Source organism: Enoplosus armatus, chromosome 22 (genome assembly GCF_043641665.1).
Source record: "Enoplosus armatus isolate fEnoArm2 chromosome 22, fEnoArm2.hap1, whole genome shotgun sequence".
Taxonomy (NCBI): domain Eukaryota; kingdom Metazoa; phylum Chordata; class Actinopteri; order Centrarchiformes; family Enoplosidae; genus Enoplosus; species Enoplosus armatus.
Window position 1 is genome coordinate 8,730,219 of NC_092201.1, and position 14,397 is coordinate 8,744,615.

Sequence of the window (14,397 nt, forward strand, 5' to 3'; positions counted from 1 at the left end):
TAAAGGACAATTCAAGTTTTATTTTTGTAAAATTAACCATCATGCCTATTGTTAATAATAACACTGTAATAACCAAGTTCATTGCTGAGATCTGGGATTTCAGAAAAAATGCCCCAAAGGGACAAGAGACAGGAGTGGTCAGGTGATCACACGTGTTTTAAACTTATTTGGGTGAGAAAATGAAGGAGAACAGTAAAAACAATTTACAGATTTCCTGGTTAAACGTTTGACTTTACTTCATAATAAAGTTAAGAGGTGTTACTTTGGTATCATAACTGGTAGAAAAGTTTGTGGGCTAGTGGCAATACTGTGCATGTGCCGATGAGCAAGGCACTTAACCCCCAACCGCTTCAGTAGAGCTGCTCAGTGTTCAGACATCGTAGTGCTGACTTCCTTCCTTATCTCTCTTTGTCTCTGTTGTCCTTTCCTTTTTCCTTCCAGACGTCAGTGTTGGATCTGAAGGAGAAGGCGTCCTCTCTGGCTTCCTCCACTCTGAAGAAGGACAGCAGACTGAAGAGTCTGGAGATCAGCCTGGAGCAGAAGAGAGAGGAGTGTGTCAAACTAGAGAACCAGCTCAAGAAGGTTAGCTGTCCAGCTGCACAGTGCGTACATACATACTGTACCACTCAACAAGATGCTGACAAGAGTAACGAACCAATTATTAATGTATAAAAGCGTGACAATGTCCAAGTTTGGCACCTGTCTTAGACTACATTTGGACCAAAACAGGTGGTCATGATAAATGGACAACATTAACCAATTAAAAACATCAATTATATGAATCTCAGTTCAGACAGAAACACAAATGAACACAAATGGAGGATGTTAAACTAAAGAACTCCTTGTCTCTTTCTCCCCTTTGTATTCCTTTAACTGTTTCCAAGAGAGATGACTGCCGTGGTGTGTGTGTGTGTGTGTGTGTGTGTGTGTGTGTGTGTGTGTGTGTGTGTGTGTGTGTGTTTGCATATCACATATTCCATCCCACACAGCAGCCCATAAAATGGTGTGTGTGTGACGGCTTGCTGACAGCCTTACAGTCATTTTCACAGAGTGGAGAAGACAGCGTTACCACCACACCCGAGTGTGTGTGTGTGTGTGTGTGTGTGTGTGTGTGTGTGTGTGTGTGTGTGTGTGTGTGTGTGTGTGTTTGTGTGTATGTGTGTGACAGAGAGAGACGGAATGTGTATGAAGGTGTCGGTGGATCTCTGGTGTTTCTCTCATCAGAGTTTATTTCTTAGTCTCTTTCTGTTACCATGGATGGAAAAAAGACTGAAAACGTGTGTGTGTGTGTGTGTGTGTGTGTGTGTGTGTGTGTGTGTGTGTGTGTGTGTGTGTGTGTGTGTGTGTGTGTGTGTGTGTGTGTGTGTGTGTGAACTGACTGACACTGAGCATGTGACACTGTGTGATGTTTTTTTTTTTCCTTTCTTATTTGTCTTTCTCTCTCTCTTCCCTCCACCCAGATCTTCTTATAATATCGTCAGACACCCAAACATTTCCTCTCCACATAAAGATCTGTAAAAACTGTTGCGCACTTCCAAAACTAATAGGGTTTATGTATTGTGTGACCAAGGCGTGCGCACACACACACCAAGTCAATCTGTCCCAAGAGCAACATTTGCTTCTGGGAAACACACACAGCTGTTCTAACCTCTAAGCTGGTTCTAACATTTTTTTCTTTGTTTTATTTCATTTGTGCCTTTTTCTCGTTTTCTACATCTTCTGGGTTGCTTAGCAGAGCAGCAACAAGAGGACAGACAGTTTAATTTGCTTTTTACTTTACTCACCTTTTCACGCTCATGCTAATCTTTACATAAATCAGCTTTATGTGTGTTTGCGTGCTGTGTGTGTGGAAACCAACTCAAACCCAAGACACCATCACTGAGCCAGACTAAAAGGCTTCGACTTAATAATAACATACTGTAACTGAATAACACACACACTTATAACACAGCAACATTTATAAGATGACATATTTGTCCAATACTTTGGTTTATAGTCAAATACCTGCAAAATTAATGACATTCCCATGAGCCTCAGCAGTACTTTGCATTTGGTGTTAATTACCAAATGTTAGCATGTTAGCCACACTAATCTAAGAAGGTTGAACATGGTAAACATTATAGCTATTAAACATCAGCATGGTAGCATTGTATTGTGAGCGTATTAGCATGCTGACAATAGCATTTACCTCAGCTTCACAGAGCCGCTAGCGTGGCTGTAGACTCTTTGTCTTTTTTGCTAGTTTTTACTGAAAAATATGCCCAACAGTTTTTTTAGGAGCAGATCAGTTCAAACTGATTTTCAGCATTATAAGACCAATTATAGACCAATTATACTCTTAAACAGTTTACAATGGCACGTATCACTTTCATCAGATCCATCCAACCTATCCTCAACACCCATGTTGTTATTGGCGTATTCGCTTCCATGAAATGGCGGTCACCTAATTTTGAAAGCTAACGCTCGGTTTATTTATAATAATTAATTTTTGTTCCAGGCTCAGAGTGCAGCGGCAGATTCCCAGGCCAGCACTGAACTGTCTGAGCGCATCTCCTGCCTGGAGCAGGAAGTGACCCAGCACAAAGAGGATGCTGGGAAGGCCCAGTCCGAGGTGGAAAGACTTCTGGAGATCCTGAGGGAGATGGAGAATGAAAAGAACGACAAGGAGAAAAAGATCCATGAATTGGAGAGGTGAGAGATGAGGATAAAGAGATGCGTTGATAAAGAGCGATGACAAAAAGATGGTGAATTTGAAAAAGAAAAAGATATTTTAAAAAAATGAACTTCTAAAATATTACTGCATCTTTCCTCTTTTAACCGAAATCAGCAGAAAACAACCAAGACTGTCTTTACTTGTTGAATTGATCATTTAATTTTAGATTGGACTCCACTTTGTTGTCCATTTTCCATTTAATTTCAAGCTACATACTGTTGGAGTCTATGCTAATCTTGCCTGCAGTACTAATCCATTAGCTTTCCCCTTTTCTCACCCTTACCTCTCCCTTCTGTCTTCCACTTTTCTCCTTCCATTTCTGCTTCTGTCATCACTCATCTTCTCTAATGTTTGTCATTGTACCTTATTCACATGTGTGTATGCATTAATATGTATGCATTCATGTGATTCTGCATCTGTGTGAGTGCGTTTTTACGTTTGTTTGTTTGTGTTTGTGTTTGTGTTTGTGTGTGTGTGTGTGTGTGTGTGTGTGTGTGTGTGTGTGTGTGTGTCTGCGCCATCCATCCCACCCCAGAAACCCCTCTGCTTCTCATCTGTGGCGTTCTCAGCAGTCACGAAAACAGGCCCCTCCCCCTGCTGCCTCTCAGCAGCCAATGGGGGGGCTGATGTGGGACTACCTGGGCACGTGAGTGGCTGGTGGCCCTGTCAGTCAATTAGACAGATGCACGACAAAACTCACTTTGCTTGTCGGAGGACGGGATATGAGAGCACTATAAAAGCAACCAGTCCCATGTGGAAAAGCTAAATGGAATTAAATGCTTCTTTATTGCTTCAAAAGTGAATTTGGTGGACAATTTTCTCCCTAAGTGTCATAATTTTTCCCATTGGGAATTGAACCTCTAACCTCCATAGGACCACAAGTTGAGATCCTAGATGAAATACATGTAGCAGATCAGCACACATAAGTAGGCTGAGGTTAAAATGTTGTCTGATAGCATCTGACATGTACAATATATAAGCTTGAACAATAATTTCAGTCATTTTTCTAGCAAAATGTTCTGCTTCCAGCCTCTCAAATGTGAGAATTTGTTGCTTTTCTTTGTCATATAAAATGTTAAACTGAATATCTTTGGATCAGACAAAACAAGAAATTTGAATACGGAAATTGTAATGGATGTTTGTCTCTTTTATAGACAACGCAATTCATTAAATGATTGAGAAAATAATCAGCAGATGAATTGATAATGGCTGTTAAGTGCAACCCTAAAATGCTTCTTTTTCTCGTAGTGTACCATATTAAAAGAAAATAAAAAGACAAACAATTGTGACTTGTCAAGAGATTTCTCATGTTTGCAAGCCTTTTCCACATGGGACAGAGCTGAGTATGTTCACTAATAATCACCATAAAAGAGTTGCAGCATTTGTTGAATGTTCACCAAGCCTCTCTAAAACGGCTTATTTGGACTGTGTGCAGATTGAACCCCCCCCCCCCCCCCCCAAAGTTCAGTTACCAGCGCCAGTTGCACTCACACATCTGTGCATCAGCAGAAGTTTTTGTCGTCTGTTATACTGCAGTATGACAAGCCAAACTGCTCCCAAAAGTTTGTAAAATGAGGGCACAGTTTGGCACCAGAGTCTCTGCTGTGCAGCCTGAAATTCTTTGAGCCTCTGTTCCTGTCAATGATGCAACTCTTTCATTTAGTGGCTCTGTTTTCACGCTTCACTTTTGTTTTACTTTCAGCCGAGGATGCCTGACATTCAGAGTTTTAACACTTTAACTCTTTTTCTTTCATTAGGAGTCTGGACAGTTAACTCCGTTTTTATGTATTTTCTTTATGCTAATAGGAATGGTTTGTCTGTTTCTAACTACTTCTCTACCTGTCTGTGTAGTTTTGACTTAACCTGTCTGTCTCTCGCTCTTTATGTGTGCCTATGTACACTATATCTACCTCATAAACTAGTCTTAATCTATCTTTTCTTTCTGTCTATATCTGATTGTCTGTCTGCCTGCATGCCTGCCTGCCTGCCTCTATGTTTACCTGTCTCCCTGAATATCTGTTTGTGTGTTGTTCTGCCTGTGTATCTGTTCATGAGCATTTCTGTTTAAGAGGGCTACAGAAAAAAGAGCCTCGCAAGATTAAGTCAAGGCGTCTTCATCTTATGGCCAACGGTCAAATAATAAGGATAAAGAAACAGTTTGAAGTGTACAAAGAGGTTAAATTGGGTTATATTTTAGTTAGAGTTGTGAGAGCAAAGTTTGTTAGACAGATCAGAGCTGTCTGTGGTTGTGAAAACTGGTCCGTCCGTCTGTCTGTCTGTATGCCTCTCGACGCCTTTGATTTCTGAACTATCATGTCTCTTTCTGTCTCTTTAATCTTTTCCTCCGGTTTCTTCCTTGGACACGATGTCTACCCATTCCACTCTAAACTCCCCTCTCTCTCTCTTTCTATCTGTGTGTTTAGTAGTTTGACTGTAAGACTAATGGTTGTTAATGATTTTAGGGAGATTCAGTGTTTCCTCACTGTGTCTCCGTCTGGCCAGTAGAAATACTAGACTATTAATAATTCAGCACCTGCTGACTTCAAACTGGTGGGTTTTAACTGTACGTGTGTGTGTGTGTGTGTGTGTGTGTGTGTGTGTTATTTAGTCTGCCAGTAGCCACAGATGCAGATTTACAGCGGTGCTAGCTTTGTGGATAACATTGTAATGTAACTTTATAACCATTTAAAATTGCAGATGGTCTAGCTCTTAAGCTCTTACATCATTTGTATTTGAAAGATGTTTCATTCTCCCTGTGGATTACAGTAAAATAAAGGCTTCTCTGCAACTGATATTTAATATCTGAACTTTGCGGGCTGCTCTTAGGAAACTGGAAAGGTATTAAATCTGGCATAAGTACCGTATGTTTGAGAACAGTATCCTGTAATAGTAAAATTAAGATTAAGTAGATTTTTATGAGGAAATCTAACTTTGCTTTTACACACTGGCACACGCACACACACGGTCATTACTGTGAAGTAAGCGGTTTGTAGAGGTTATATTAGAGGGTGTAAGACCTATGATACTTTTTACATCTTCACATTTAGTGGTTTCATTTAGCTGTTAGATGTGTGACGAGGGAATCTATAACTGGCTAACTTAAGGCTGTGGTTAAGTGTTGACATGGTGAAACACAGTCATGAAAAGGGCAGAACTGTTTGCTAAGACTCGTCCCCCATAGTTACTGTTTCTAAGCCTTTCAAATTTTCCATTCTCGCATGAAACACACGCAAATTCACCACTCAAAATTCTTGGTAATTTTTGAAATAACACAGTAGGTCCTTGATTGCAGACAAAAGTAGACAAAAGCTTCTCATTTCTAGCCGACAATTGTCAATTTTACTTGCTGAAATGAGAGCTTTCGCTAGCAAATTAAGCTAAGGCTAGGTCCATAAGTTGTTTGAAAACACTGTATCTGGCTGACTTTTTAATGTTGCCATCATTTAAAACTAGAATCTTAAATACGCACTTAGTGGAAAACTAATATAAGATTAGACTGTTTTCATATAACTGTTTCGTATGCTTTGCCGCTTGTGTTTTTGGTTTTGGAAAGGATAAAAAAAACACTCCCCAAACTTTTTAAATCCAGAGAAGCGCTCTGCGGCATGTGGAAGAATCCAAATCTTGACAGGCCTGCCGTGCCTAGTTGCGGTTGCTGTGGTATAATTGGACAATCACTGTTCGGGAGAAGGGGTTTAGTGAACGGTGAATTGTTTTCTCCTTGTGTTAGTCGTTACTCCTGCCTCAAAAACTACTGTCAAGGCGCCATTGAGGCGCTTTAACCCAGCTGCTCTTTTAGTGGCTGTTTACAGATGTCAGTATTTGTAACTGTAAAAATATTAAACATGGTGGTTTGGAAAGGCATGGATTAACAAATGTTCCCTGTTTAAGATTATAATAACATATTCAGCAACTAGGCTTTTTTGAACCCGCAAGCACTGACCCTGTAACATAAAGTGTACTAATACTGACTTTATCCTAGGGCTACCTGAACCTGCTGTGAATTATAAGACTTAGCCTCGAGCTAACAGGTACGTCAGAGGAGGATACATTCGCCTGTGGCCAACTCTTAGCTTGGCACCAAGGCTAACCCTGGGCTACGAGTGTGCAGCGGGAACATTACTAATGAAAAGATCAGATGTGGGTGAAACAAGGGTAAAAATCAACCCTCTCTCTTTCTCCTCTAGTTTAAATCCAGCTGTAATGGTACCAGGTTATTTATTTCAGTAACTAGGATGGTAATTGGAGCAGACTGAGTGACTTCACACTGAGGGGAAATGAAGCTGAAAATCTGCCCTGATGGCCAAAATAAAGGATTTGGATGGAAGAGTGGAAAATAGAGAGGGGGAAAGAAAGAGGAAAAGGGAAAGGAAGGTGGTGGTGGAGAGAGAAAAACAGCGAGACAGGAATAAAATAACGGGTGGAGACATAGAGAGAAAGAAAAGAAGAACAGACAACATGGTGGGGAGAGGGAAAACAAAACGAAACTGACAGGAAAGACTGGAAAGGGAAGAAATAGAGAGAAAAATAAAAGAGGGTTAGAGAGATGTAGAGTATAAACCTGAGTAATGGGAAATTAGAGAAGTTTATTGCGTGTTATATTGTTCTGTAATGGACAATTTGTCTCTGGCACGCCGTCATTAGCGCGTGTTCCCAGGCATAAGCTCACCCTGGAGTTTGGGCTCTGCCAGTTCAACCAAACACACGAGGAGTGATTGTGTGGAATCCTTTCGGGGTCAACCAATTTAGGAAGTGGATTTTCTTCAAATTTCATGTCTTAATGATTACATGCCATATGCCTTTTGGCGGAGACTCCACCGTAAATCCACGAGCGGCGCACTTCTCAAGTGGCCCCAGCGGGACGCGAAAGAAGTCGTCTGCAATATAAAAAACCATTGAAGAAGAAGTAATTCATAGTGAGCACATGCTTTGATTGGCTAATTGCTCGCATTCTATGGTTTGTGATTGCAGTTTCGTCTGTGTGTGCGTGCCCTTAAATGCTTGTTGAGGTCATGTGAGGTGAGCAGGCCTCTCATAAACCTGCTTTAAACCTGTCTATGTGACTGTCTGTCTGCCTGCCCAGCTGTTTGCTTGGTCATGCCTGTCTCCCTGTGTATCTGTCTGCCCGCAGTGTCTCTATAGTTAATTATGTCTCTCTAGCTGTCTCTCTGTCAGTTCCTCTCATCTCTTTCCTCTTTGAATAGTGATCAAGCTGGCTAACCTAGCACTCAACTCCTGTCTTCCCTCTCACCTTTCCTTCTCCTTCTCTGTCTCCTTTTCCCTTTCTTTTATCTTTACAATGCAACGCTGTCTCCTGCTCTACCCAGTCTTGCCTCAAGGTTAGTACTGCATGCCTATTTTTCTTCTTCCATCACTGTCTCTCTCTCTCTCTCTCTCATCGCGCTCTCCTTCATTGTCATACTTCTTGTCCTTGCATCGAGACACTCTCTCATCTCCTTCACTCTGTCATAAACTCTGTTTTTAATCATTCTCATCGTGTCTGTCTGTCTTTGAAGGAGACACCTTGACTTTCGCTATGCTCTCTTTCTCTGCCACATCACTGCCTCTTTGAGGAGGAAACGGTATTGTTTCTTTCTTGCACCCTCCATTACAGCAACCTGCTAGTCTTGTCACGATACGAGCACTAAGTTCAAGTTTCAGGCTACCACAGCAAACAAGACAAATGTTCAAGCAACGTGTCGCCATCATTAACTCAGACAGCAGTGAACTTCTGCTCAGAGTTCTTCTAACTTTTGTTGGGTTTCTGTCTTTGTGGCTTTGTGGAAATCACAAAACATTTTGTTCCTGTCACTACTTTCGTTAAACAGTTCAGACACTATTTCAAATGTTCAACCAAGGTTTCACAATCTTTAATGGCCAGTGGCTCTATGTTTAGTTCCCAAAATTGTCATGGATGTTGCAATTTAAAGGAATAGTTCGACCTTTTTTGGAAATACTTATTTGCTTTATTGCTGAGAGTTGGAGGAAAAGATTGATACCACTCTCATATCTGTATGGTATATATGTCGCTTGAGCCAGGAGACAGTTAGCTTAGCTTAGCATAAAGACTGCAAATAGGGGAAAACAGCTAGCCTGAATCTGTCTTAAGGTATGAATAAAATCCACCTACCAGCATCTCTAAAGCTCACTAACTAAAACGATCCTGTTGTCGTCACCATGAGGTTGCCAGGCAATCAGCAAAGGCTCCAGGAAGTCGCTGTTCCTAGCCAAAGAATAATCCAGAAAATAACCGCCTGTAAAACCACAACTTGTTTTAGTTTTTCTTTGGATTAAACAAACTAGATATACCGTGGTAATTAGTGAGCTTTAGAGGTTATAGTAGGCAGATTTTTTACCTTTGGACAGAGCCAGGTTAGCTGTTCCCTCCTGTTTCCACTCTTTACGCTAAGCTAACTGGCTGCTGGCTGTAGCCTTATATTTTACAGACAAGTATCATCTTTCTCTTGTCAAGAAAGTGAACATGTCAAACTTTTTCAAAGTATGGCATCGTAAAGCATCGTCCATATCCCCAAGATTATAGAACTCTCTTCTTTTTCTTGTTCCTATCTGCGCTCAGGAGGTGACTCTTTAATGAGATTTCAACATGCAGAACCCAAAGTCTGAATTGGGTCTTTTCTAACAGACATATCAAAGTCATATTGAAATTTCTCTGACCTACGCATTGTGATCGACCACATAATAAGCACTTCTCCCTTCTGTTTCCTGCATAAATCTGGTGGTCTGAGTGTTTTGTGCGCTCTGCTCTGCTGTGAAGGTCTCGCCAGTGCAAGCTCCTTCTTTGCTCTTTCTTTTTCAACTTCCAGAGCCACTCTTCCCCCTGCCGTCTTGTCAGCTTTTTCATCGCTGTTGTTCTGGTGTTTTGTGATTCAACTCTAGAGGGGGAAAAAAACAAAAGAAAAAGTTAGCATTGCCTTGCTGTCTGGGAGACGACAGAAGACTTCTTTTTCTTCTTCTGTCCTTTTTTGTGTTTTTTTTTCCCGTCTTGTCTTTTTTCTGGTTGTTTTGATCTTGAGCTAAGGAACTCCTCATCCACTGCCAAATGTCTGACATCAAGGTTCCTGTAGCTTAAAAAGGAATTGCATTGCTTCTCTATGTGTGTGTGTGTGTGTGTGTGTGTGTGTGTGTGTGTGTGTGTGTGTGTGTGTGTGTGTGTGAGTGAGATCCCTTTGAGGTCCCGGATGACTCTGAGCATTGAGGTGGTGCAGGGATTTGTCAGCTAATGGGTGACAACAAGCAGGCACACACACACACACACACACACACACACACACACACACACACACACACACACACACACTATCACAAACCCATGCACATTGTTTTTTTCTGTCTTCCACACACAAACACACATGCAAGAAGGACTTTGCCAGCTAATAGATGACAACAATACAGCGGGGATGACTGCTGAGAGTTATCTAATTAAAATACCTGCAAATACACCATTCCCAGTTTTTGTTTGTTCAGAAAATAGACACCTACATCTACAGTTCCAGCTCTATGTAAATTATGCTTTCTTATCCTTTTATATTCTGATTCTGATTCTGATTCTGATATTTGCTTTGTAGTATTATTATATTAACCCTTGTTTTGTTGCTTCACTTCATTTCACAGACACAGAATGCAAAATCAACCATTTTTCTTCCCTTTAAATATTTTATTGACCTTATTAAAACCCAATATCTAGTATAGTATAGTATTAGTATTGTAGTATAGTATTAGATTGGTCAATTAGTTTGTGACCGAACTGTTAAAACTCCAATAACTCCAATAAATCCAAATAGGCTTATTTGGGATTTGGGAGGAGTAATGCTGCATAAAAAGTACCATCAACACTAGAGCTGCAACAATTAGTTGATTCATCGATCAACAAAAAATTGAAAGGCAGCTGTTTTCATTTTAGTCATTTTTCAAGCAAAAATGATGCCAAACCAATTCCCTTGTTCGGGCTTCTCACTTGTGAAGACTTTATGTTTTTTTCGTCATATATGATAGTAAACTGAATATATTTTGGTTTTGGTCAAATAAAACATAAAACATATGAGTGGATTTCAAGTTGATAAAACAGCATTAGATATACAGCATTAACAACAAACCAAGTATTAAGACCTAACAACAGTAGTCTTTTTGTGCTGTTGACTCGTCTACAATGTAATCCAGAGTTCAGATCAGAAGATGAATATGAGGCTAAAGAACAGAGTGTCAGCATTTAACTCTGGGACTTTGTTGTTCTCCATGTTAAACAAAGACGCTGCCAAGATCAACTCCAGCTCTCTGTCACATGCGTACACTATTACTATTATCTAAACACTTTCCCTTTAGTTGTATGTTTAGTTCTGAAATGTGGATATATCCCGTAAATGTGATTTATTTTCATAAGGACAGATGCTATTAAAAAAGACATTTCATTCTGTCTGCTGTTGTATCGTAGTAGTTTTTACAGCTCGTTTCCAGTAACCCACACTGTGGAGGTATGCACACATACACATGGGTCTCAGCTGCCTTACCTCCTTATTTACCTTGAAAATTTGCTTCTCTGCCTGAGGAATTATCTACAGTCATTCCGCAAACAACAACATAAGTATTTCTTTCTATCCCTCCAAAATGTCCTGCTTGTACTGGAAGTTTTTCTTCCGCCCCGACAGTGGGCAAGACTAAACAATTATGTTTTTTTTTCTTTTTTATGTTTTATAGTTTTTAATGGCGTAGTAAACCAAACCAATATTTCCTGTATTTTCAAAGGAAATACTGAATTCCAAATGGTTAAAAGGAAATCCTTGATGTTAATGTTGGGTGAACGATGTGCAGTAAACATACATGAGGCCCCCGAGCATTTCTGATCAAATATTTATACAGGACTCCAAATGCAATATTAATATTACCTTAATGTGGGTCCCTGAATATCAGCAGCATGCTAATGAGGGAGGTTAAAAAAAATTAAGACTTTGAGGTTTACTGAAGTTTATGAGATTGTGTGTGTATGAGTGTGTCTCATGAGTGTGTGTGTGTTTTCATTTTTACTGCTAGTTGCCACAACTTTAACTTTTAATGAAGGTTATTCTATGTTTGTGTGTATGTGTTTGTGTGTTTATATATAGCATATATAAGTGTGTGTGTGTATGGTCAGTGCATGAGGGTATTTTTGAGGTTTTGCAAAATTTAGGAAGTTCAAAGTGCTGTCAACAAGTATGTTAGAGTGTGTTTATGTTAGCGTATGTTTACTGTATATGTTGGCATGTGTATTTCTGTGCAAATGTTGTAAAACGGACACATTGTTGTTATGTTACACAACTGTGTGTGTGCTTAAAATATTTGCGTGTGGTCCGACCGAGAGACTCTAATACAAAGCAGGTTGTGTTTGGACCGACTATGCATGTGTGTGTGTGTCCCACTATCAGCACAGTTTTGATAAATTTCATGTGCACTTACACTGTGTGTCAATGATTGTGTGTACTGTGTGTGTGTGTGTGTGCAGACGTGGTTTTGCTTCACATTTGTATGTGGTGTTTACAGCGTTGTGGCTAAAGTGAACTCTCCTGTGATTCCGCCTCCTCCAGTGGTTTTGCAGCAGTTGTTGAGAGCGATTTCAGAGGGAGAGTGAAGGAAGTATTTTACATATTAAAACCGCTTCCAATGGCACTTTGCCTCCACTGAGCCGAGCCATCGAGTTCACCGAGCAACTTCTGCTCCTTAAAGCAACGAGTGTAATGAAAGTATTTTAGTGTTTAATTAAACATGCGTACATTAACGTCAACGTAAATTAGATTTACATGCAGATGATAAACCGTTATTGAGAAGATGGAAAACACCAAATTTGTCAAAAAAAAAAGTTTGTGATTGTTTGGAGGAGTCAAGGGGAAAGTAAAGCACAGGAGGTGGAAGTGACAAAAGAGGGAGTGGAAGGAACCAGGGAGAGGAAAGGAGAGACTAAATGATCCATGGTCTGATGACAGTATTTCATCCAGAAGAAAGAGTAATGTTGCATTTGGAGAGGGAGTGAGTATGGAGAACACTGAAAGGACAGGGGAGCGGTGAGGCGAAGTACATTTGTCCTTGAGCAGTGGTCGAATGCAAATAAATGATTGCTTTTCATGCAAATAATTATAATGCAACATGCAAAAAAGGGCAAATAAGTGGATGGAAAGAGTTTTTTTTTTCTTTTGATGAGCAAGAAAATTCCAATGAAAGGAGAGAGGAGGAGGAGAAGGAGAAGGAGGAGGAGGAGGAACTTGCTGTGGTCTGATGAAAATGCGCGATAGTTACCCATGCAAATGATCTACGTCCTGATACAGGCAAACAAGTGAGGTTTGAGCAAAACAAGTGTTTAGCATTAGCAGAAGAGGAAAGAGAGGGCTCGTAAGTGGGAACTGAGTGTTGAGTCAATAGGAAACGTTGCAAACTAAAAGTCTATTTCTCATGCACATGCACTCACATACGTACAGTAAATGTAGCATGAAGGGGGGAAACCTCTGAGAGCTAAGCAGATGGTTGGAGCTTCCTGGAAATCCTCCAATAGGAACATTCCTGCCTGTTTATGACCTGTTACACACTCACACAGGGCGTAGAGCATAAAATTGATCCCAAATATTCAAATAACTTTATCCCACAGTCATGGTGCAAACTCAAATCAGGACCGAACAAAGGAAACACAAAAAAACACCATCATGCATCTGACTCCACGCTTACTTCATCTGCTTTCCTGTTTAACATTTGAACCCAATTTAGATGTGATAATGATGCAACATGTAGGCCTTTGAAACGCACAGAAAAACAATACAAGTAAAAACCGCACATGTGCACTCACAGCTCAACACACTGATTATTATTCTGTGAGCTTTGGGCAGCCAGGTGCTGGAGAGCAGTTTTGGCCCCGTTGTCGCATTTCAATTTCAAATCCAGCTTCCCAAATTTCTCTGAACGGTTTGGAATTGGGCCCCCTGGACCTTTTAGCAAACACATAGAGGATTTTATGTTACCATCCTCTGCCAATATCATTTCTCAACTTTTCTGGCAGTGATGCTGATGCAAAAGCCGTTTGATGGATTACTCCCATTACTTTAGGTTAGTTTAGCAGGTAGTTTGTGGCTTTGATGGACAGGAAAGATCAAAGAAAGGGGGTGTGATCACGTATGTAGACACTAGAATATGTATATCACTCGGGATGTAAACAAATAAACTTTATACTCTTAAGACAGAAGATTGCCCCTAAAGGAGTAAAGCGGTGGAAATAAAATAAGTGAAACAGTGAGATCATATTGTAAATGGATTGTAAATGGATTGTAAATGCATGGAGTTAAGCTCAGAGATTTGTGGTGTACAGACAAGTGCACATGCTTTGCTGCTGGTGTGAGGCAGAGTTTCCCGTGGATTCCCATCATTGGAGGTCAGCTCTTTTACCGGCAGCTGCTGCAGTGGAAGTGAAGAAAATGGAGCCAGTAAAAAATATTAAAAAAATGCAAACATACAAAAGACTCACATGCGTAAGCAGAGCGAAAATAAATGACTTTTGTCGAGTTTGATCAATTTCTCAAGTGTTAGTCAGCAGTTTAGTGTCTGTTGGATGTGTGTGCGTCATACACATTTATCCTATCTGTTTGACTTATCTTTCATCTGTGTCATGATTCAATAGACGCTGTTAAACCTTACTGGCATTAGCCTGGGTTAGC

General features: G+C 40.3%; 1 protein-coding gene across 1 annotated transcript in view; it reads left to right on the top strand.

Annotated features, from left to right (window-relative positions):
- The window catches only part of LOC139304841 (ELKS/Rab6-interacting/CAST family member 1-like), an 80,430-nt gene that overhangs the window by 29,323 nt on the left and 36,710 nt on the right, over positions 1 to 14,397 (top strand). The window contains exons 12-14 of the mRNA XM_070928728.1: positions 442 to 582; positions 2,498 to 2,691; positions 6,305 to 6,320. Coding sequence (XP_070784829.1) covers positions 442 to 582; positions 2,498 to 2,691; positions 6,305 to 6,320 — 351 coding nt within the window. The remainder of the gene's footprint in view (positions 1 to 441; positions 583 to 2,497; positions 2,692 to 6,304; positions 6,321 to 14,397) is intronic.